This window comes from Protopterus annectens, chromosome 1.part1, assembly GCF_019279795.1.
Source record: "Protopterus annectens isolate FY-2018-M chromosome 1.part1, PAN1.0, whole genome shotgun sequence".
Taxonomy (NCBI): domain Eukaryota; kingdom Metazoa; phylum Chordata; order Ceratodontiformes; family Protopteridae; genus Protopterus; species Protopterus annectens.
Genome location: NC_056726.1, coordinates 767,014,798 through 767,040,137, shown reverse-complemented (window position 1 = coordinate 767,040,137; position 25,340 = coordinate 767,014,798). Strand labels below are relative to the sequence as shown.

The 25,340-nt window shown below is 44.2% G+C and overlaps 1 protein-coding gene across 1 annotated transcript in view; it reads right to left on the bottom strand.

Moving 5' to 3' along the window:
* Positions 1–25,340, bottom strand: part of UBAP2 (ubiquitin associated protein 2) — a 2,620,504-nt gene that overhangs the window by 1,520,094 nt on the left and 1,075,070 nt on the right. The window contains exon 7 of the mRNA XM_044087268.1: positions 19,321–19,510. Within this exon, the coding sequence (XP_043943203.1) occupies positions 19,321–19,510 (190 nt within the window). The remainder of the gene's footprint in view (positions 1–19,320; positions 19,511–25,340) is intronic.

The following is a 25,340-nucleotide window of genomic DNA, read 5'->3' as shown; positions in this document are numbered from 1 at the left end:
CACTTTGTGAATACCCTGGGCACAGTAGATAAGCCAAAGGGAAGTGCAGAGAACTGATAGTGCATAGAGCCTGCCCTGAAACTTAGATATTTCCCGCAATATTTCCTTATGGGGATGTGCAGATAAGCTTCTTTTATGTCTAGGTTGACTAGCCAGGAGTCCTTGGCAGCATAGGAAGCAGCTGTTGGAGTGTAAGCATTTTGAATTTTGTTACCACCAGGAAGGAGTTGAGGGTTGACAGATCCAAAATAGGGAACCAAGAGTTCTCTTTTCTGGGCACCAGGAACAGTCTGAAGAAGAAACCCTGTCCCCTTTGCTCTGCTGGAACAGGCTGAATAGCCCTGATATCGAGAAGAGAAAGTACTTGCTTTTGGGCCTCTGCCCACTGGTTTGGAGGAAGGTCTGGCAATCCGCTTGGGGTTGGCAGTGAGTGGAAGAATCTGTATCCCTGAGATACAATGTTTAAGACCCATCAGTCCTGGGTAATATATTCTCACTTATTTGCATGCAGGGCGAGTTTTCCTCCTAGGGTGCAAGTACTCGGGCATGGCTGGGAAGGATGAAGGACAAGTCATTGTGAACTTTTTCCATAAGGGGGTGGCTTACTACTCCCTGTTTTTGAGGAGGGAGCACTCCATTTTTTAGATCTGTGCATGCCCTGAGACTGTAGCATTTGTGGTCTGTTGCCCTGGGTTTGGACTGAAGGTCTGGAAGGGACTGGAAAGGACCATTTTTTTGAAGGCCAATGCTTACTGAACCTAGGTGGCTGTACTTGGAAGAAATCTAACAGTTTGGATAGATTTAGCTTTTTCCTCCATCTTTTTAAGAACATCATCTTCTTTTGAGTCAAACATTCTTGGTTTAATGTAGCATCTAGTAATTTTGCTTTGACATGGTCTGGCAAGATCTGTTCCTTCAGACAAGCATGCCTTCTCAGAACAGACCCAGTGACAGCAGCCCTGCAAAAGATGCTTCTAAGGCATCAAAACCACACTGCAAAGTACGTTTACCAACTTGGTTTGCCACATGCATCAATTCTTGTAAGTCTTTATTTTCAGCACAATCAGGAATCAACAACATTTTTTGTTTAATTAGTTCCATAATATGCTACTGGTACTTCAACACGTGAAACTGGCAATTTAAAGCCCTCTCAAACCAGTGACAAGTGGAGTACCACAGGGTTCTGTCCTGGGACCGCTCCTGTTTGGTATCTACTTCTCTGAAGTACAGGCCAACACAGAAGGCCTCTGGCTAACTAAGCTCACCAGATGACTGCAAACTAGGAGCCATAGTCAAGTCCCCAAATGATGTGAACATCCTACAGAAGGGCCTCTCTGAGACAGATGCCTGGTGTCAGAGCCATGGCCTCAAGCTCAATGTCAAAAAGTGCAGTGTCATCCCCTTTAGTAAAAACTCTGTACCCATGAACTACCACATAGGCAGCAATCTACTTAACACCAAATGTGTGATAAGAGACCTTGGAACCCAGGTGGACAGTAGTCTCTCCTCTGATAGTCACATCGCCACAGTAGTCAGGAAGTCCTACGTGGCACACCTCATCAAAAAAGGGTCCTCAGCCAGGAAAAAAAAGAGGTCATCGTTCCCCTCTACTCGACACTCATTAGACCCATTATAGAGTACAACGCACCTTTTGGAATGTACCTCACAACACATCTGCAGCAGCTGGAGAGGCCACAGAAGTACCTCACAAAGAGGATTACTGGACTCAAACAAATGCCCTATACTGACCGTCTCAAAAACCTCCAGCTTTACTCCATAGCATATCGCCTACTCAGAGGTGATCTCTGCCTAACATATAAAGCTGTGTCAAACCCAGAGCTGTTGGACATGCTACACCTAAAGAAATCCCAATCCCTCGGAGCTACACGCTCTAGGGACCTAAACCTTGTCACCACAATAAACAGGACATGCTGGAAGGATAGATTCCTATCCCAAAGACTTCCCATACTCTGGAACAGGCTACCCATCTATGTCCATTAAAGTTCTTCATTAGCACTCCTCAAAAAAAAAATCTTGATGAGTGGATGGGAAATAGGAAATACACCCCGGGGATCACTTCTGTCTCTGCTCGACAGTGGCACAGAAAAATAACTTTCTTGGGTGGCGTAAGCCAGGGAACCCTGTTGGCTAGGCTTACGTGTGCCCTTGGGCCGATAGCCTAGTACCTACCTATGAACCTATAATGGAAAGAGTTGCAGAGGTATATACCTTCATATCCCATATGTCTAAAGCCCTAGAATCCCTGTCTAAAGGGGTAGGGTTTTTGGCTTTAGTAGCCTTAATACCTTTAGGCCCCTGGGAAATGGTCTCTGGATCCGCAGTGGGATTTTTAGAGAGAAATTTGTGAGAGTCAGGTACTCTGTAGTACCAGTCAGGCTTTCTAGGAGCTGGTGGTGAAGTATCAGGGGTAAGACTGGATTCCATGAAGACATCATCTACAATATCCAAGACAGAGGGTATAGCTAGAGGTCTATGCTGAGGCAAGTCTAAAAATTCCGAGTCTCTTTTTGGACTGTGGGTAGTCCTAGCACACCCAGCAGAAATGCTCTCTTAGGGTATGCAAGGTTCACTGAAAGAAAAGTCCTCTGGGGGTGAGGCAGAAGGAATGGAATCCTCTGCAGCAGAGTCCTCACAAGTAGATAAGGGTATGTCCTGGCAATCACAGGGGTCAGTCATTGGACTGGGTCTGTAGAATCAGAAGGAAAATCAATTCTTTGCCTTTTAGAGGGGTAAGGCTGGCTTCCCCTAATTAAAGTAATAAGGTCTTCAGCCATTCTTAGCATTTGTTTCTGTGGCATAGGAGCTTGAGAATGCGCTTTGGTCGGCTTCCTAGACGTAGTGTGAACTCTGGGCTTGAGAAATTCAGTAGTTTTAGCCATTAACGAAGTAGTCGGTTTAATATGAACATTGGAAGGTCTTAATACACCCTCAGAATCCGGTGCCTGCACAGCGGCCCCGGACCCATCCAAGGTAGAGACATCTGCAGGTTCCATAGTTGAAGCATCTCGCAACATATCGGACTCTAAATGGGTCTCATTAGAGGCCTGCGAATCTAGAGAAGCAGGTAACAGGGGCTGCGAAAGCGCCTCACTGAGTACCGGTGGACTGGCGACTAGCTTAACGGAAGCGTCGTCAGCAGTTTTGGACCTATGCGGTCTGTCTTTATCCTTGCGGTTTTTCGGAAGATCGGCAGTCAGATGGCTTATCAAAACCATTTTGGAATATGGTGAATGAGAGCGAAAGAATTTAGCGATAAAAATAGCCCAACGACAAATAGTTCGGGTGTTGAACAAGGCACAAAAACGACAGCGAGGGATGTCATGGTCTGGGCCTAAACAGGTGATGTAGTAAGAATGAAAATAAATCTCCAAGTTATTTGCTTTCCACAGGCAAGACAACTATTAACTTTTTCTGATATCGGTTAGAGCAAGAAAAAAGGATCTCCAACTGGGTACTTGGCTTTAGATGACTTCAGGTTTCAAACTCGAAAAACGAAAATTTCAGGAAGCGGCCAACCGGCACTTGCAAACTGCTTCTGGCTCCTGCACGGCAAGAAAATCTGATGTAATGGCATCGGCTGCACGTTTTATACCCCTGACAATCTGACGTCATGGAAGAGGCGACAGCATCCGATGCAGAAATCCCAAGACTCTGGTATTCGGGCCGACTGAGGGCTACCTGCAACTAGAAAACCCAAATGTGATGACTACAACAGTGAAACATGAAGAACATCTATTCCCTGAGAGTCAGAAATATTAATCTCTATACGACTGTGCAGCTAACCTGCTGTTTCTTTCTATGCCAATAAGATTTTAGACATAAATGCACCAAGTGTGAACTTATTTACCTTTTGAGGGGTTAATGTGACCTTTTAGTTTATGGCATTGACAGAGTCTGACTTTTCAGTGGAACCAGAAACTTTTTGGAAAATCACATTAACAGTAAATACAATGTCTAAAACATTACCGCCCCCCTGTGAGCTTGCTTAATAGCTTTTTCCAAGTTATGACATTAACATTTGCACAAACACGTTATTCAAGTACGAGTTTACATAAATATCTTGAAGTCCCCTAATAGTACTATTCTGCTGGATATGTTTATGGCATGTAATTTAGAAATTCCTTCTGTTCACAAGACATCTTTAAAAGGGTGTTGTAAAGCCAACGCAGCCATAATTAAAACATTAATTGCAACACTAGTACATAATGTCATTGTTTCCAAATGTTCTAGCCTTGTTAAGAGATCAAGAGACTCATGCCTCCAAAATCACTAGACAAACACTACACCTCACCTATGGACACGTACAGATATCCTACAAAAATATGCAAGAGCCATTTGCTTTTTAATTGAAGGACTTGTGCGTTGTAACAGATCAGTCTATAACAGCGTAAGAACAAATGTAGTAGAAAATATACTAATTCAAGGTAGAGTATTCCACTCCAAAGAGCTCCAAACCAGAGTCAATGACAACAACAAACCAGTGGACATCCTACTGACCACTGCTGTAGTATTTCTTCCCAGTAGATAAAATTAGTGTGTGTGGGGTTTGGGGCAACACTAACCAATTTTGCTGTTTTTGAAGGAGAATTGCATTTCATTTAACAATACTTGCTGCTTGTACATGCAGTAGTACTTTGATAACCTTCACTGGTATAGCTACTTTTGAAATGGGGAAGTTTAGATTTCATTTTTGTCCCTGTCATTATGCAGCCCTGCTCCTTATCTCTTTCCAACAGCTTTTACTAGAGAGACAGGTGGTGGTGGTAGTCATTTTTGAGGGATGTCCATTAGCTCTTCTGTTGGAAAGTACAATTGAGTAAAAACCCTCCTTAAGAGTAGATGCCCTACTGATCACCATTTTAGTATTCCAAAACAGAGAGGCTGTTTCCACCATCTGACTAGGGTAACTAAAGCCTTAATCTTCCATAAGCTATACATCTGACCTACGATCTTCAACCTGTGAGCTCATGATGTACACACGCAGATGTAAAAGTGTAAATCCTCAAATCTTCTCCAACCAGCAGCCTGAACATATCTGGGAAGAAAAGTAGTCAGCTAGGAGGGTGGGGGGGAGCAAGAGGATAAGGGTCTCTCAGTGCTGGTGAGAAGGAATGATAAAGATGAAAAGAAGGGGGAAGGTAGGTGGGATGAAATACTGCAACAGTGATCACTAGGACATCTACTGTTATGGTAAGTTTATAGGCAACTGTACTATGTCCTGAATGAACTCACTGTTGCAGTTTTTCAAATACATGGGTGATTCACAATGCTTAAGGATGTAAAAGGGTGGGCAGTTCAGAAGTGTTGACAACTGTCCAAGAAGCAAGAAATAATCTACCTGGCAAATGCAGTTCTGGACTTGGAAAAGGCATCTATTCTGCAATGCTTGGTGAAGGAGTGTACTGACAGCTAGATGCTTCCAGGATAGTTCTGTAATCTACCCCCTTGAAGGAAGCTCCAGAAGCAGCCACTGCTTTAGTGAAATGGGCCTTTGGGAAACATGACAAGGAGTTGCCATGGGAAGAGTAGCAAAAAAGGACCTAGAAATCCAGCTAGCAAGAGTCTGTTTGGATACTGTTTAGTCCAGCTTTAAGTCCATGGAAGAAAAAGAGTTGAGAATAGATTTGTTTTGTCCGGGTAAAATCTCAGCTGTTTATGCACATCCAGGGAAGGTAGAATTGTCCTTCTCTTGTTCTGAATAGTCAGGCTAATGGCCTGCTTGTGAGATATCTAGTTTGACATTTCGGGTGTAAAGAGGGACTGACCCTCAGTGATGCACTGTCCTTATGAAAGGGAAGAGTAGCCATGACTGTCTGAAGCTCTAAGACCAATCTAGCAAACGTGAGAACTACCAACAAAATGGTTTTCCAGGTTTTACATTTTAGGAGAGAGAAAGCAGCTGGCTAAAAAAGGGAGGCAGGGTGTGTTTTTCCAACACAACTGAGATCCCAAGTGGGAGGGCATAGCTTCTCTGAGGGTTTTAAGTGCAAGACAACTTTCAAAAATTCTTTTGACCACAAGCCTGGATATAAAACAGAAGGATTAAGGGGAAGACAGGCTGAGATGACTGAAAGATGGGCTTTTATGGATGAGTATGCCAAACCACCTTTCACAAGCTCACAAAACTATAAAACAAGAGGAACATCACATTTTATGGGACTCAGATTTTTAGCTCGACACCAGATTGAAAAAAGTTATCTACTTACCATAACGTTCAATGTTTGTAGTCCATCTCGCCCTTCATTCTTACACTTGGGATCACAGCTGAACCTCAGTTCCGACTCAGCCATACTGTATCTCAAAAACTTCTGGTTGGCTCGTGGCTAGGAGGTATCCCATCATGCATCACAAACATTCACCAGATTTGTTTGCTGCAAGGAGAAAAATACAGAGACAAAGAACAAACCAAATCAAAAGGACTAACAAAAAAAAAAAGCAGTAGGCACTCTACCCCTAGGTCGTCAAGGAGGGGGCAAGAGGGAGGGTTCATAAGAAAGAAGGGCAAGATGGACTACAAACATTGAACGTTATGGTAAGCACATAACTTTTATGTTCTTTAGTCCTATTCTATTCATTCAGTCCTATTCATTCTTGCACTTGGGACAACTTCCCTAACACCTTCATCTTGGGTGGCTCATTGGAAAATGCTCCTGAGTGCTGTGGAACCAAAGGAAGACCTGTTCCTAGAAGCCATATCCAATTTATAGCGAGTAATGAACAAGTGAGGTGAAGCCCACGTTGCTGCAGCACAAATGCTGTCTACTGGGATTTTAGTCTGAAAAGCTACCAAGGTAGACACAGACCTGGTAGAATGACCTTTCATCTTGAAAGGAACACATTTACCACAGGAGGAATAGACAAATGCAACTGGAAATTCAGTGAGATAGTGTGACTTTAGAAACTGGAAGGCCCCTCCTAATGTTTGAAAAAGAGAAACTGATCTGACCACCTGAAATCTTTAGTTCTGTCCAGATAAAAACACAATTGTCTATGCACATCCAATTGGTGGAATTTGTACTCTGCCTTGTTAGAAAAATTAGGCAAGAACACAGGCAATTCAATAGACTGATTAATATTGGCTTGAGAAGAAACCTTAGGAATAAAGGAAGGAGTTTGTCAGCAGAGAGACTATTTTTATGAAACACCAAATAAGGGGGCTTAATGGAAAGAGCTTGCAGTTCAGAGACCCTTCTTGCAGAAGTGATCGCCACTAAAAATATAGTTTTCCAAGTTAAAAACTTGAGGTCACATGTTGAAGGTTCGAAAGGACTTGACATAAGTTTATGGAGAACAAAGTTCAAATCCCATGGAGCCATGGGATCCATGACTGGGGGTCTTAGCCAAGTGGTCGCTAGGAGGAAGGCTCTACAAAGCCTATGAGCCATAAGATTAGGTTCGCTAGCAACATGAAAGGTGGAAATGGCTGCCAATTGGACTTTAACAGTTGCCGCTGCTTAACCTTGGCTGAATAACTGCAAGAGAGTCTAAAATGGTACAAATGGGAGCTGTGTAAGGATCAAGGTTTCTCTCACGAGCCCAAAAGGAGAATCTCTTCCATTTACTGGTATAAGTTTTCCTGGTAGAAGGTTTGTGAGAAGATGACAGGATGTGTACAACCTCAGGAGAAAAGTCCTGAAGCCTGACTAGGGATGGAATTGGAGCAACCAAGCTGTCAAGTTGAGGGTGTGGAGAGAGGGATGGAATACCCCTGACATGTGTGTCAGTAAATCTGGCACTGGATCCAGAGTCCATGGTTCGTCCTTTAGATGACATCTGAGGAAGGGGAACCAAATTTGTTGAGGCCAGTAAGGAGCAATTAGGATCATTCTGCTTCCCGAGGATATTGCTTTCTGAATTACCTTCGATATGAGGGGGAAGGGAGGGAAAGCATACAGAAGTCCCTAGTGCCAATCGTGAATGAGTGCATCTCTTGGTGCTTCCCCTTCCGGGGGAATTAGGGTGAAGTAGCTGCTGCATTTGGCATTGAAAGGGGTGGCAAAGAGATCGCAGCAAGGCTGACCTCATTTGCAAAAAATTTGTTCTGCAATATATGTGTTCAGAGACCACTCATGAGGCATCAGAATAGCCCTGCTGAGCCTGTCGGATATGACATTGGATTTCCCCGGGAAGTGCGTTGTTATCAGAAAGCGTTGGGAAGACACTGTCCACTCACATACTCAAAAGGCTTCTCTGTAGAGGGGGTAAGATTTGGTTCCGCCTTGTTTGTTTAGGTACCATAACACCACTATGTTGTACAAGTGGATTGCAATCGTCCCTAGAGGGAGAAAGCTGTGAAGTGCTTGCAATGCTAGAAGCACTGCTCTCATCTACAAGACGCTGATATGCAAATGAGCCTCGTGATCTTGCCATGTGCCTTGGACTGTTCTCCCAAGATAATGCCCCCCCCTCCCCCAATCTGGAAGGCATCCGTGATCACAGTGGCAACTGGGGGGGGCGGCAAATGGTCTGCCTGTGTTTAGATTGTTGGTCTGGGTCCACCAACAAAGATCCTGTTTGCACAAATTTATCAGGATGGGGTGAGAGAGGAAAGTACTGCAGTGACCACTGGGCAAGAAGTAACCACTGCAGGACCCTCATGTGCACTCTGGCTAATGGAACTAGTGTTATTGTGGAAGCCATGGTCCCTAATAGATTGAGAACCACCTTCGCTTTGACTTTTCTTATAGGAAGTAAGCTCAAGACTTGTTCCCTTAGACACTGAATTCTTTCTAAGGGAAGGTTAAGTGCTCATTGAGACCGTGTTTATTTCGGCACCAATAAAATTCACATGCTGAGAGGGTGACAATGCAGATTTTTGCCAATATACAGTAATTCCTAACTGCAGCCAAGTTGAAATGGTAGCGTCCCTGGCCTATAAAAGTAGATGCTTGGTGGTGGCAGTCAGGAACCAGTCGTCCAGATATGGAAACACTTGGAATCCCCGACGACTCAAGTGAGCCAAAACCACTGCCATACATTTGGTGAACACCCTGGGGGCTGTGGTGAGATCAAAGGGCAGGGTGCGGAACGGATAATGACTGGCTCCCAGCCAGAAAAGAAAGTGACTCCTCAATGCCCTGTCCATTTTGATGTGGTAGTAAGCATCTTGGAGGCCTACGGAGCACATCCAAATGTCTTTCCCCAACAATGGCAGTATCGACTGAAAGGTTACTATTCAGAACTTGGACCTCTGCATAGATTTGTTAAATTTGCTGAGATCCAAAATGGGTCTCATGTCCCCTGTTGTTTTTAGCACCAAAAAGAATCTGGAGTAAGTCCCTAATCCTATTTGGTCTGCGGGGACGGGCTGGATGACTGTCTTCACAAGCAACTTTTGCATTTCTAGAGTTGCTGAATCCCTCTGATTGGGTGACACATCTGGGATTCGTCTGGTCTGTGGGGGTGGAGAAGAGAAGGGAATATAGTAACCTCTGGTAATTGATTTGTCTTGAGTGATGTCATGCTAGGCTTCTGGGTATAAAGAAATACGACCCCCAACTGGCTCCAGAGACGCACAGTCGGGCCTCCTTTCAGGAGCACTGATTGGGAATATCACAAAAGGAATCACGGTCTCCCTGGTTCTGCGGGCCCCCTCTACCTCTAGGGTGGCATCTACCATTATTTCCTCCTCCTCTGCCTTGGGAGAAGGAATCACCTTGTGAGTCATGAAAAAATCTCTGCGATTTTTTGAACCACATTTTGCCACCCTTCTGCTCTTTGGGATAGGGTCTAGAAGGGACGGAAAAACAGACTCCCAAGGCAGACCGGGTTTTTCCTTCCTGCTCGCACCTGGTGAGTGTGTCCTTTACCTTGGTTCCGAACAATGAGGATCTGTCAAAGGGGGTGTTGGTAAACGTAGACTTAAAGGCCTCCGCAAAGTTACACAAATGCATCCAAGAGTGTCTTCTGAGAGAGACTCCTGAACCTGGTGCCCTACTCACTCCATCCACTGCATACAAAAATCAGCCTCATGCATAAGTTAACAATAGAATTTAGGGTAGACATCTGTGCGTTGACCTTCTGAGATACCACATCAGATATGTTATCCTTTAGAGAATCCCTCAGCTCTTTTAGGAAAGATTTCTGGAGCCTTGTGAAATGGGACAAGTAGTTCAGCAATCAAAGTGTAAAAGCCGCTGAAGAAAAGACACGCTTCCCACACCTATCCATCGTTCGAGACTCCTTGTTCAGTGGATGGACAGTGGAGAAAGTTTCGGCAAATTCCTTTTTGGTGGCTGCTGTCACCACCATGGCATCTACTGGAAGACCCTTAGTAAGAAAGTCCTTGTCCAGGGAAGCTGACAAAAAATTTAGTCTTTTAGGAACCGATTCCACAGAATCAGGAAATTCCCACACCTTTCGACTCACTAAATCCAGTAGCTCATAGAAAGGAGGAGACACCCTAGAAGCGGAGGATTAAAACCTGAAAGCTTTCAGGTACACAGACTCATCAGAAGGGATATGGTGGGCCAGCTGCCTCTGTTTCAGGATCTCAAGGATATCTGTGAATGAGATCATCAGAGAAACACTTGGGGGACCCTTCTGACTCCTCGAGGTCAGTGTCTGATGTAACAGACTCATCACGGGAGTTAACATGTTTCCTCTTGCACGTTTTCTTCCTAGGTGGTTCCTCAGACAGGTATTCTGGGGAGACCTCAGAAGACTAGCGACCACTCACAGAGTATCCTGAGGCTGCGGATCTCTGCTGTGTTGGAAGAGAGGGAGCTTAGACTGAAGTCAGCGCCTTAGGGGGAAGAGTGTCGGTACCTCTGGATGAAGCTGAAGACCTGGACAGCACACTCATCGCCTCGAAGGCCGATCCTCCCAGAAGATGCAGAGGCAGCCCTCGGTACCGAGGAGATGGGCTCCGAGGCAGATATGGGGTTCAAGCTCAACATCGTCAGCACAGAGAGGTAGGCTTGGAACCAAAGTTGTTAGATTCAAAGCGTCCCCCTCAGGCCCGACCAGAGAGCTGAGGACCCTAGACCCCACGGATGGCACCGAAAGGGTCGGAGCAGATATCGGAACTGAAAGACCAACTGAGGTAGCTGGAACTAACCGATCCACAACTGGAGGCACAGACAACTCTGGCTCCGAAGGCTCAGAGAAGCACAGAGGAGGAACATCGACCAGGTGTGGGGGCACATTAGGCTCTGGAGCCAACTGGGACAGAGCTGAAAGCAAATTTGCTAGCGCCCAAGTCTGAAGCAGTCTACGCACTACTCTCTCGACGTCCTCATCAGAAAGGCTCCTAGAGGACCTGGAGGATAGAGTGGGGAATCTAGATTGCTGGAATATAGGTGACCTAAGAGTTGGGGAAATCGGTCGGAGTTCAGATGACCGGCTCCTGGGATTCCGGATACGGGCTAAGGTTCTTGCCGCCCCTATACTGCCTTTTTTACACAAGGTTCAAATGAAAATTCACCACCGTAACAGGAAGAGGCAAGCAAAAACTGAGGGTGATGCTACTCAATGCTAGAAGTCTAAATCTCAAAATGCACTCACTAGAGGCACTCCTTAAAATGGAGAACACTGATATCAGTGCAGTGATTGAGACCTGGTTCAAGGCTCCAGAGAGCACCCCTACACTACCAGCCTACAACTCGCACCACACTTTGGCCATGTAACCTGGACCGGAACACCAAAGGCAGAGGTGTGTCCATATTCATTAAGGATATCCACACCTCCAGGCTAGCTGTTCAGCATAATGCAGCCGAGGTTATCCAAGTACAACTAACTCTGGGCAAAACTGTAATCCAAATTAGATCACCCACCATGCCCCCAGGATTCCCACTCCTCTTTTCTTGATGTACTAGAAAATATTAGGGTTCAACCAAACACACTAATAAGGGGCAATTTCAACTACCCCACCATTAACCGGGAAAACTACTCATGTACCAACTCCTTCGCTCAACGCTTTCTGGAATTCATAAACTCCAATGCCCTGGATCAACTTGTCCACACCTCCACCAAGGGCAACAATATCCTACATCTAGTCATTACCAACATGAGTGACCAGTGTTCCACACCTGAAGTCAACGCTACATTGGTCCGATCCGACCATAAGCTATTACCCTAGATATCCACATCCTGCCCCCCCCCCCATTAAGGAAACCATGGTAAAAATGTCTCCAAAGCCAACTTCATGCTTCTTAAGACAGAAGTGGTGAACTTCATGACACCCATGCAGATGGACAATACAGTTACGACTACTGAATCCTACACAACTGCACTTTATAAGCACTTACACGAGTGCATGGATCATGCTATCCCAAACAGAACCAAGATGCTATCCTCCATAAAAGGAAGCCAATCTGGTGGTCCCCTGCCATAAACTGTACAAGAGAAGGAAGAAACTGTTGCAAAAGAGAGTAAAATCCATGAGTGGAGGAGCTCCCTGGTCAGCCTCAGTAAGAAGCTGCGATCCCTCATAAAATCCTCCAAAGCTAGTTACAAAAACAAAATCGCCACTGATTCTAAAGACAACCACAAAGCATTCTATAGCTATGTCAAGAATCTCAATGGCAACACTCAGATCTGCTCTAAGTTACAGCACAATGGCACTAAATATACAGACCCAACTGATATTACCAACATCCTGGCAGATAGGTTCAGTGCTAACTTTACTCACCCCTGAAGAGCCCATCTCTATACCGGAAGAATGCAAAGTTCCTATAATCACGGCTGCACAGGTAAAAACCACACTCCCCAAAGCCAAGAACACAGCATCCATGGGACCAGACAACATCCCAGGCTGCGTTCTACATGAACTACAGAATGAACTGGCACCCCACCTAAGTACCATGTTCAATCATAGCCTCACCTCGGGCTTTGTGTCTGCTGAATGGCGCACAGTGGCTGTTATCCCACTCCACAAGGGGGAGCCACCACAGACCCTGGGAACTACTGCCCCATTAGCCTGACGAGCCTGGTCTGCAAGGCCATGGAACGTATTATCATGGAACTTATCAACAAAGACATTGGTAATCTCCACACTCTGGACCCCACCCAGTTTGGGTTTGTAAAAGGCAGATCATCTCTCCTAAACCTGATAAGACTTCTTTACAGCAGTCACCAAAGCCGTAGACAAGGGTAAGGTGGTTCACACAGCCTATCTAGATCTTGCCAAGGCTTTCAACACCATCCCCCACTCTAAAATTATAGATAAACTCACTAAACTAGGTATAAATCCCTGTGTCACAAGATGGGTTGCCAACTGGCTCACTGACAGAACCCAAACTGTGAAAGTAGCAGACTCCAAATCCGACTTCAGACCAGTGACAAGTGGAGTACCACAGGGTTCAGTCCTGGGACCACTCCTGTTTGGTATCTACTTTTCTGAAGTGCAGGCTAACACAGAAGGTCTTTGGCTAACGAAGTTCGCAGATGACTGCAAACTAGGAGTCATAATCAAAACTCCCAATGATGTGGACATCCTATAAAAGGGCCTCACTGAGACAGATGCCTGGTGTCAAAGACATGGCCTCAAGCTCAATGCCAAAAAGTGCACTGTCATCCCCTTTGGTAAAAACTCTGTACCCATGAACTACAACATAGGCGGTAGTATACTTAACACCGAAAGTGTGATAAGATACCTTGGGACACAGGTGAACTGTATTCTCTCCTTTGATAATCACATCGCCACAGTAGTCAGGAAATCCTTCTACGTGGCACACCATCACAAAAGGTTTCTTATCCAGAAAAAAAGATCTGGGGAATGTTAGTGATGCTTGATGGCACACCTCCTAGCCATGAGCCAACCAGAAGTTTTTGAGCTACAGTACAGCCGAGTCAGAGCAGAGGTTCGGCTCCAATCCCAAGTGTAAGAATGAAGGAGAGATAGGACTACAGAACATCCTCTATTTGGCTATGTAGAATTTTTGGGCAGTAGGTCTCCCTGCCTCCTGGAGGACCCACAGCACATCCTCAGAAAAATGGTGTCTGGAAGATATACAAATTCTATCAGCTATATAGTGTAAGACAGAGGGATGACCGGATGGGGTGAAGCAATAACCCCTTAAGTTATGAGGTCCACTTGGTGGGGTAGCTTGTGCCTGTCCCTGGCTAAGTAAGACAAAGGGGGATCCAATGCTGCCTTACACAAAGTCACCTGTACAATTCTCAGTTTCTATTTTTGGATTTTTAGTAAAACTTGAGGAAGTAGAGGAAACACAAAGAAACCTTCCTGTTTACAAGGAGTCCTTGTGCAGAAAAGAGAGCTCTCTGTCGTTCTCTGAGGCAGTAAGTTTATCCGTGGTGTGTTCCACATGCAAACTATGCCTAGGAAGACCTGTCTGTTGAGCATCCACTCATGGGGAATCTTCAATGGACCTGCTGAATGCATCTGCCAGGCATACCTCTCAAATGTACCTCATTACGAGGAATGTACCTCATTTGGGGTCTTAAAAAGTTCATGTTCCACGAAGTTCCTCATAGTTCCACATTGAAAGACTCTGTCACACATTCAGTGTTAGGAACTTTTTTTTAAGTGAAATCCATTGTAAATAGAAGTGAATCATATTAATTTATTAAAATGATCTTATTTATAAGTAAAACTAGCTTATTTTAACCATCCTATGATTTTCCTAGTTGAAGTTGTTAGTAAACCATTAGTACGTATTCCACATTTTGCGCATTTGTTCCACATTATGAGGGCTAGTGTTTTTCATTTTGGACATGGAAGGTTGAGAGCTATGCTGCCAGGGTGTTGTCCTGGGAGGGAATGTAAACTGCTTGAAGAGACATGTTCCCTTTGATGGAAAGTTCCCAAGAAATCTGAACCAAATCAAGCAAATGGAAAAGAGCTCGTCCCTCCTAGTTTATGTACCACATGACTGCTGTGTTGTCTGTGAATACTTTTAGAGGTCCTGGTTTCAAGAGATGGGTGAAGACCTGCAGAGCCTGAATGACAGCCCACATCTCTTTCAGGTTGGTATGTTCTGCCTTGAGTTTATCAACAACTTTGCAAGCCCCACTCTACACCCCACCCAAGCCACAGAGGCAAATGTGCTCAATTCTTGACTTGAACTACACCTTGAAGGGCAGACCTCTATTGAGGATTGCCTGTGCCACACACCAAGATGAGAGAGAGAGAGAGAGATGTATGTCCAGGAGGTGACAGTGTTGGGACCATACATTTTTCAGTCACCACTATTTTTCTCATATGCAGCCTGGTAAGTAGGAAGCATAGGGATAGATGCTGCCATGTAACCTTGTGCTCTAAATCTCCCTCACACAGCAAACCTGGAGAAGTGAGACAGTTTTTAAACAAACTGAGGCTGTGCACATTCCCCTAAGGTTGAAAGGCCTGCATGCTCTGCATTTAACCTAAGGTGCAGCAGTAGGTTTCTGAGGCAGTGAGGCCTGTAAAAGTAAATCTACATAGGCGACTATTTGTATTCTCAAGAGTCCTGAAAAATTACGTTAATGTAAGCAGGCATTTTGTGAAAACTCGTGTGTGTGTGTGTGTGGGGGGTCAAAGGCCAAAAGGCAAAGTAGAAAAATGAAAAAAGAGAGGTCAGCCAGTAAAGAATTTCAGGAATTTCTTGCAAGACAGGTTCATGGGAATACACAGGTACTTGTTCTTGAAGTCCAGATATACTAGAAAAGGACACTGGAATGATAAAGTGAATGTTAAGGTCTAAAGAGAGCATTTTGAAAACAGGTACCTTGAGTAATACACTGAGCTGAGTCAGGTCCAGTATGGATTTCTACTGTACTTTTCTTTGCACCAGGAACAACCTGGAGTAAAATCCTCTTCTTAAAAACTAAAGAGACTGGCACAACAGTGCCTAGGGAAAGTAAACCGTGAAGGATGGGATGGAGAAGATGAAACTAGTTGTATGGAGCAGGAGGAGGAATACCTTTGAAGGGAGAGCGCTCCACCCAGAACATCCTGTAACCTTGTTTACAATGCAAAGTAGCAAGTTACCTGTAGTGATATTTTCTCCATTTGTAATCAAGAGTAAGTATTCTGGAAAAGGAAAATGTGTGTGTGTGGGGGGGGGATCATGCAGCCTTATCTGTGAAGGAAGGCCTCTCAGATCTGGGGGCACTTTCAGGATGCCTTCTTGTATTTCTGAAAAGACCCATGGTCTCTTCTGACAAAAGAACTTGGCAGGGTAATTTCTCTGGTATCTGGACACAGATGTAAGCAGAATTTGTCTGCAGCCCTTCATAGTCTTGCCTCGTTCTTGCAAGGTCTTGAATAAACAGGATGCCTGGGGTTGAAACAGAAGGTCCCTATCAAGGGAGGAATCTAGGATCTTTGCAAAACCACAAATAAGAAAAAAAAAACATATCTAAAAGGACACACGTAGACAGCAATCAGGTTCCCAAGATTATTCATAAACTTTAGCACCTCAGCTTAAACAGTCTTCAAGAAATATACACATCTAGGATCTTTGCCTTGAAATCTTCTAGGAGAGGCTAACTGCAAAAGCAGACATTTCTCCTAAAAACAAACCAGTAGGAGCTGCTCTTAAGAGACTTCAGCAGCATCACAACTGCATTTTATGCTAAGCCTGGCTATCTGAATAGCTTGCTTTCCCCAAAGACAAAGTAGCCTGACCATATCTTATCAACAATCTGGGTCTATATTAAATCAGCGAACACTTAAAATAGCGAAAGCTAATTTATCGACCCTTTTAGAGCGAAAGCTGACAATCCCAAAGAAACGGAACAGCGATTTTTTTCCCCAAAGAAAAAAATTGCTGGGCTGTTTTCGGGACTTTGCAATTTCCTCCATTGTGGCGCAATCTCGGAGTTGGCATATTTAAGTAGGGGGGGTGAAGCCCCCCCACACACACTTTATTTTGTGTTTTAAACTTTTTTTATTTTTTTGTGGAACAGCGATTTTTTTTCCCCTGGGGAAAAAAATTGATGTTCCGTGTCTTCGAGATGGTCAGCTTTCGCTCTTAAAGGGTCAATAAATCAGCATTCACCGATTTAACATAGACCCAACAATCTTATTCAAGTTGCCAAGGATAGACAAAAGTTATATGGTCACCTAGGTATGGTAATTCAAGGCTCTGAAGGTCAGGGTAGAGGAAGCACAAACCTTTTTTCCTCCAACTGAACGTGTCCCTACTTCTCCTTTTCTGAGAGTAAGGCACTGACAGCAGCTTAGAAAGCTTATCTGAAGCTAAGGAAACAGGTGGATGAGCTACATGATTCTTGAACAAAAACTTCAAGTTTATAAAACTGTCAGGACTCTTGGGGGCTGGAGGTAGAGTCTCTGGAGCACAGAACACGGACACAAAAACATCAAGAAAGGTCTCCAAGACTGGAGGGAGAGAAGGGGTAAGAGAGCCCACTTCTAAAAGCTACAGTATTTTTTTGGGACACCCAATATTTGCTTCAACCCTCACTCAATGTTTAATAACATTCCCAATGATCTCTCTAAAATATACCTCTATTTGAGAATCCGGGGAGAGGGTGTTATTGCCTGGGGGAACCTGACAAGGCGAGTGAATCTGAGAGGAGTATGCTAAATAAATGATCATATGAGTTTCAGGCCTCCTCCTTGTCCTAAGTGTCTCCACAAAAATTTTCTGTGGAGTGGGTGGAAGGGCTGAAAAGAAAGGAGGTTTAAGGGCCATAATGGCCTTAATAAGCCTTTGAGAAAAATCCATCCACCCCTCCTCCCCCCTAAAAGGGGAGGGACATGCTTTATCTTCTGACATATTTTCTTCTAGGTGACGTCCACATGGATCAAGCGCGGAGAATTCAACCCCTGACCTACCTCAATCAGTGAGCCAAAGATCTCTTCCCATACTGAAATCAGAGTAATACCTTTGGGTCCCTCAGCGATAAAAATCCCAGTCCCCATCTCTGTAGTAGCACCAATCCCACTAGACGTGTGGCTCTCAGACATTGTCTGAACCTCCAATGGGGTTGCAGGAGACATGTCACAAGAGTGACATACTATGGGTATGTCACAATCTGAATGGGCAGAGTGAACAACAGTCAGGCCTAGGTATCCAGTTTGTTTTTTGGAGTGGAGGAGTCTGCTAACAAACTGGGCCACCTGCTTCAGACACTGAGCATCCAAGAATGCATTAAGTGAAAAACTGGATCTCAAGGTCTTTGGTATGAGTGACTGGCTAATGGGACAAGAACTGTAGTCATGCTCTGTACCAAAGCAGAAAAGACACAGAGAATAAAGGTCTTTGTAAGGTATCCGCCTACAACAGTCACTTTTCCCCGCCTAGCGAACATCTAGTAAAATCACATATAAATAGTATAAACAAAAAAAAAGAAGGATCCCCAACAAGGCACATAACAGAATCAGAAAAGGCTTGTGAAACAAACAACCACACGAAGTTCAGCCCAATGGGACGAAAACCTGCTTTTGGGCTGGTGGCGAGATAGTCTAGGGACATGCGTTCATACATCTGCTTATGAACCCCTATGCTCATGGGCTACAGTCAAACGTTACACGTATGATTTATGGAAGGCTTAAGGCTTTGGTATCCCTGCCAGACATCAGTGGCGATCTGCTTGGAATACTGAAACAGAGATTTGAATCAGAACATCCCTCACTATAATTTAAGCCTTTGGCATGATATAAACTGCCTTTCAATCTCCTAAACATTCTAGCAACCACACAATTTTTATGAAGCTTGCATACTTTTAATGCATGTTCAAACAAACAACACAATAAATGTTGAAGTATAACACACAGTGTTTAACACATTTCTCCAGAGTCTTCTTTTCTAAAACCATCTACTCTCACAATCAGATTATGGTACCTGTAGAAACAGTAAAAGTTAAAATTACAAATTCTTCGAAACAGACAACTCAAGTACTGCAAAAATATTAAAGTCTAATGAAATACAAGGAAAAATAAAGTTTTAAAGACCAAGAAAATAGGAGTTCATAAAAAAAAAAATCCAATCAACTATTAGTGTTAAGAAATAAAAATGCCTGGCACAAGATAGACATTTAGTTTCACAGTCCAAGAAATATGAAGACTGGAATCTGTCCACAGGTACTGCTACAATATTTCATAACAAAACCGAGTTAAGTTAAACGTTGCATCAAAATACTGATATACTTGCTCTCAAAATAAGATTTTGTTATAAAATTTAACTAGAAGGTATACATGAGCAGAAGTGTACATCAAGTATTACAGATATACAGCTACATTAGGTAATAAATAAGCACAGATTCTAAACCACTTAACTATAACCGAGCATGAATATGTCCATAATGTGTCATGCAAAAAAAAAAAAAAAAAAGCAAAAAACACTGAAGACTGCAACCTCATTCAATTTGAAAGCCAATTTAAATCATTACCAGACTCTGAGGGGAATAGGGGCTCATACTCGATGAGTTAACCATTCCAGTCGCCATCTGTGGATTATGCTGTGAATTTGTGAAAATCAAGGCCTGAGTGAAGCTCTGCTGCTGGGGAGTTTCAAATGAATTTGATTCCACAGTTGGACTGCTGGGAATAGGCTTCTGAAGTAGGGATACGAGATCAATACTAAAAAGGAAAAATAAGTGCATCATTACAAAATGACAGATCTACAACGTACAGACAGGACAATCTTCTGTGTAGAATGCAATGTTTAACTGCCAACAGCAAAAAGTCTCAAAACCAGTATATATGACAATGTAATACACCTAAATTACTGAACTTTTGTAAGATTACAGTTCAAGTAAATTATAGCTGTCTAATCCAAGCAAAAGTAGATAGAAAGAAAAGTTGTGTAAGAACTTACCATAACCACAGATGTCCTTCTCTTCCATGTTAGAGTACTCTACTAGCGGGTTTACCCTTCTTCTGATCAGCTTGTCCGGCCAGGTTTCCAAAGCTTTCTCAGTCCCACTTGGTGCATCGGACGTCTGATGTAGAAGTAGGTACGTGGCCCATAAAGGTGACGTCTGCATGCACTAGTCCTCAAACTACAGCTGTGTACACTTACCATAAATGAAGATGTTAGAGTGAATTCACTGTTGCAGTCATTACATCTGGGTTATCTGCCTCCAGGTAGCCCTCAGCCGGCCTGAATACCAGAGTCTTGGATTCCTGCATCTGATGCGGTCTCTTATTCCAAGACGTCAGGTTGTCAGGAGTATAAACCATGCAGCAGATGCCATTACATCAGTTTTTCTTGCCTCAAATGTCAAGTGCCCCCACAATGAAGCAATTATATGTTATGGTACACCTCCATCAAAAAGCAAATACACCAGAAAGCTGAAATACACCAAAGAAGGAAAGGTAGAGCCAAGAGAAGTCAGGGAGCTGGAGGGAGGGTAACCAGGGCTGCAACAGTGAATACACTCTAACATCTACCTTTATGATAAGTGTACACGACTGTACCATGTTCTTCGTGTTTCACTGTTGCAGTCATTACATTTGGGTAGATTCCCAAGGTTAAGGATAGGAGGAGGTAATTAGATAACATTAGGATGAGCTATAAGGCCCTGCAAGACTGCAGTGGCAAAGCCAGCCCTGGATTTAGAGAAAACTGGCAAGTGGTAATGCTTGAAGGCATGTACAGAACTCCAGGTAGCAGCTTCTAGGACGTCCCTAGTTGGGACGCTCCTGAGAAAGGATGTAGAGGTAGATGCAGCCCTGGTTGAATGTGGTCTTAGCCCCTGTGGGGTAGTTTTTCCATGATACTTACAGCAGAAATGAATGCAATGGCCTATCCACTTAGAAACTATTTGCTTTGAAATGGCCTTCTCCTCTGCCGCTGCAGCAAATGCAACCAGCAGCTGCTCAGATTTCCTGAGAGGCTTAGTCCTGTCCAAGAAAAATCTAAGTGGTCTGTGCACGTCCAAGGAGTACAGTATTTGTTCCCCTTTGTTCTGTGGATTAGAAAAGAAGGCTGGCAAATAAATGGAGTGATTAAGGGCAACACTGGATACCACCTTGGGCATAAAGGAGGGATTGGTCCTGAGGCACACCCTGTCCGCATGAAATATGATGAAAGGCTCCATTGACATGAGGGCCTGTATTCAGACACCTTTCCTGCTGAAGTGATGGCTAGAAGGAAGGCTGTTTTCCAAGAAAGGAATTTCATCTCTGCATTTGCAGCTGGCTCTAAGGGAGGTAGAGTGAGCTTTTCCAATACAAAGTTAAGGTCCCAGGCTGGAGTAGGGGCTCTCCTGGGTGGTCTTAAGTTTTTGGCCCCTCTGAGGAATTCCTTCAACAGTGGATAAGAGAAGAGGGGTGACTCTGTATTGTAATGTACTGAAATGGCTGAGGCATGAATTTTGATGTAAGAAAAGGAAAGGCCCTTGTGAAGCATCTCAGTTAAGTAATGAAGAATACAAGGTAAACTGGACACTGCTGTGCCCCATCCCCTGAGTTTAGCTCCAGAAACAGAATCTTTTCCATTTTTCAGCATAGGATTTTCTAGTACTAGGCCTCCTTGCCTCCAGAATGACATCCATCACTTGCTTACTGAGGGATGGCAACGGAGAGATCAGGTAATTAACCAGGCTGCAAGGTTTAGGGTTTGAAGCTGTGGGTGTAGAATCTGTCTGAGGCAGGTGCCATGGTGCCAGTAGTGAGACACTGCGCAAGAGGGGGTACCAGAGTTGGCGTGGGCAGTCTAGTGCAATTAGTATTGTCCTTGGTTTGTCCTGTTTGATCTTAAGTAGCACGTTGGGAGAGGAGAGGCAGATGGGGAAAGGCATAAACTGATAGGTTTTTCCAGGTGAAGGACAGGGCATCCACTTTCCAAGCTTGTTTGTGTGGAGTCCTTGTGCAGAATATGTCCAATTGGTATTTTCGAAGGGAGACAAACAGGCCTATCTCAGGGCTCCCCATTTGTTTCTCAACATGTTGAATATCTTTGGTTCCAGTTTCCACTCATGTGGGTCTATGAGATTTCTGCTTGGGTCATCTGCCAGTGTATTTAGCTTGCCTGGCAGGAACTGAGATTATAGGTGCACTTGGTAACTCAAGGCTGTGTTCCACACAGCCATGGCTAGTCTGCAGAGAGGGTATGAGTGGGTTCCCCCGCTTGTTTATGTACCTCATAACAGTGGTGTTGTCAGTCTTTACCAATAATTGTTCTGGAAGAATGTGATCCTTGAAGGCTGTCAGAGCATTCTATACAGCTAAAATTTCTTTTCGATTGATATGCAGGTGCATTTGACTTTGGTTCCACTTGCCCTGAATGCACTGCTCTGTCAAGTGAGCCCCCCATCCATAGTCTGATGCATCTGTTGTCAAGGTTTGGGCGACAGGTGGTAGACTGAATGGCAGTGCCTTTTTTTGGTAACAGGACCCGCCCACCAAAGGAACTCTATCTTTAGACAAGGTATGATAGGAATCATTGAGTCTACATCCTGAGAATGTTGACACCATAGGCTTTTTAGATACCACTGTAGTTTCCTCACATGCAGTCTTGCATATGGAATTCGTAGAATGCAAGAGGCCATGAACCCCAGGGCTTGCAGTAATTTCCTTGCAGATAGCTGGGTGTTTGTGGTCAGTAGTTTGAAGTAAGCTGTCAAATGAACTTGTTTCTCTGGTGTGAGATAGGCCATCTGGGAAGTTGTATTCAAGCTTGCTCCCAGGAATACAATTTGTTGGCAGAGTACAAGATCCGATTTCTTTCCTTTATGGTGAACCCCAGAGAAGTTAGCAATTTCTTAACAAATGCCAGATGATTTAATACTATGTCCTAGCTTTCTGCCTGAATTAGAAAATCCCCCAAGTATGGGTATATTTGAATATTTCTTTGCCTGCAAAATGCAATGATTGGGGCTGGGCACTTTGTGAATATCCTGGGCGCAGTAGATAAGCCAAAGGGCAGTGCAGAGAACTGATGGTGAATGTAGTCTGCTCTGAAGCATAGGTATCTTCTGCAAGATTCCCTGATTGGGATGTGCAGGTAGGCTTCCTTTAAATCCTGATGTGGCAAACCAGGCATTTTTGCCTAGCATGGGAAGCAGCTGGTGAGTTAGCATCTTGAATTTTGGGATTACTAAAAAGGTGTTTACGGTAGACAGGTCCAGGACAGGATGCCAGGAATAGTCTTTTCTGGGTACCAGGAAAAGTCTTGAGTAGAAACATTGCCCCCATTCTTCTTCTGGGACAGGTTGAATGGCCCTGATGCTTAAGAAAGAGAGAACTTGCTTTTGAGCCTCTGCCCACTGATTTGGGGATAGGTGTGGCCAACCATTTGGGGTTGGTAAGGAGTGCAAGTGGAATCTGCATCCTTGGGAAACTATATTTAAAACCCATTTGTCCTGGGTAAAGAGTTCCCAGTTTTTTGCCTATAGAGCAATCTTTCCCCTTAAAGGAGCAGTTAGTTGAGAAGGGCTTGGAAGTTTTAAAGTTAAGTCACTGAGACAGTTTACCATGGGGGGAGTCTTATTACTCCATGCTTTGGAAGTGAGAGGCCCCCACTGCTTAGTCATGTGCGTACCTTGGGACTGAAGCCTGGGTTTTCTGTTGGTTCTGGGTTTGGACTGAAGGCCTGGAAGAGGCAGGAAAGGACATTCTTAGAGGGTCAAAGCCTACTAAATCTTGGGAGGCTGTACTTGCAGGAAATCTGTTAACAGTTTGCATAGATTTAGCTTTTTCCTCCATCTTTTTAAGTACTTCTGCTTTGTTGCCAAACAGGCGGTGATGGTTTAAGGGAGGATCCAACAATTTAGCTTTAACATGATCTGGCAAAGACTGCTCCTTAAGCCAAGCATGCCTTCTAAGTGCAATCCCAGTGACAGCAGCCCTGCAAGATGCTTCTAGTGAATCAAAACCACATCGCAAAGTATGTTTTCCAACTTGTTCAGCAGAATCCATTAAATCCTGTAAATCTTTATTTTCAACAGTTAGGAATCAACATCAGTTTCTGTTTAAGCAATCAAACGCTGCTAATACTTTAACATATGAAATTGGCAGATTAAGGTCCTAATGGCCACAGTTGCAGGTGTATACCTTCGTATCCCATTTATCCAGCGCCCTAGAGTCTGTGTCAGAGAGGGTAAGATGTTTGGCAGTAGTGGCCTTAATGCCCTTGGGTCCCTGTGAAATGGTCTCAGGATCCACAGTAGGATTTTTAAAGAGAAACTTGAGAGTCAGGAACCCTGTAATATCTATCTGGTTTTCTGGGAGCTGGCGGTAAAGAGTCAGGGGCCAAGCTAGATTCTGAAAAGGCATCAATAACAATGTCCAGTACAGGGGGGATAGCTAAAGGTCTGTGTTGGGGCAGGAGTAAGAAATTCCTAAGACTCATTTTAGAATCAGAGCAATCCTGGTTTTCCCAGCGAAAATGCTCTTTAAGAGTATGCAAGGTTTCACCAAGAGAGCAATCCTCTGGAGGGGAAGCAGAGAGAATAGTGTCCTCTGCATCAGAATCCTCATAGGTAGATAAGGGTAAATCCTGGTCATCAGAGGAAACAGAAATTTCAGAATCCTGATCAAAAGAATCATAAGCAAATTCAGTCCCAGGTCTCTTAGAGGGGGAAGGTTGGCTTCCCCTGATTAAAGTAATAAGGTCTTCAGCCATTCTTATTTTTCAGGCATAGAGGCCTGACCATGCAGTCTGGGTGTCGGATTTCTAGGCACGGATCGAGTGTTAGGTCTTGAAAAAGAAGATGGCATTGGTTTAATATAAAAGTCAGTAGGCCTGAATACACCCTCAGAAGCCGGTGCCTGCATAGTGGCTCTGGAACCATCCAAGACAGAGACATCTCGCGGCAGACTCCGAATGGGTCCCAGTAGAGGCCTGTGAATCTGAAGTAGCAGTATCAGGGGCTGCGAAACCACCTCACTGAGTACTGGCAAACTGGCAACTAGCTTAGGAGAAGCGTCTTCGGCAGCTTTGGACCTCCGCGATCTGTCTCTGTCTTTATCATTGCGTTTTTTTCAGAATGTCGGTAGTCGGGTGGCTTACCGATGCCATATTTGAGTAATTGAACAGAGTGCCAAAATATGAGCGTGAATATACCAACAACAAATAGTTTGTTGTTTAAATAAGGCACAAAACTGACAGCGAGGTACATCGTGCTCAGGGCCTAGGCAAGGAATACAGTATGAATGAAAATCTTTATGAGGTATTTGCTTTCCACAAGAAATACAATTACTGACTTTTATTGACATCGGTTTAGAGCAAGAAAAAGTTTCCCCAATGGGGTACTTAGCTTAGTTGAAGACTTCAGTTCTGAAACTGGAAAACGGAAATTTCAAGAGTCTGCCGACCGGCACTTGCAAACTACTACTGCTTCGGGCACCGCACGGCAAGAAAGACCGATATAAAGGCATCTGCTGCATGCTTTATAACCCTGACGTCATGGAAGATGAGATAGCAACCGACGCAGGACCCAAGACTTTGATAATCAGGCCGACT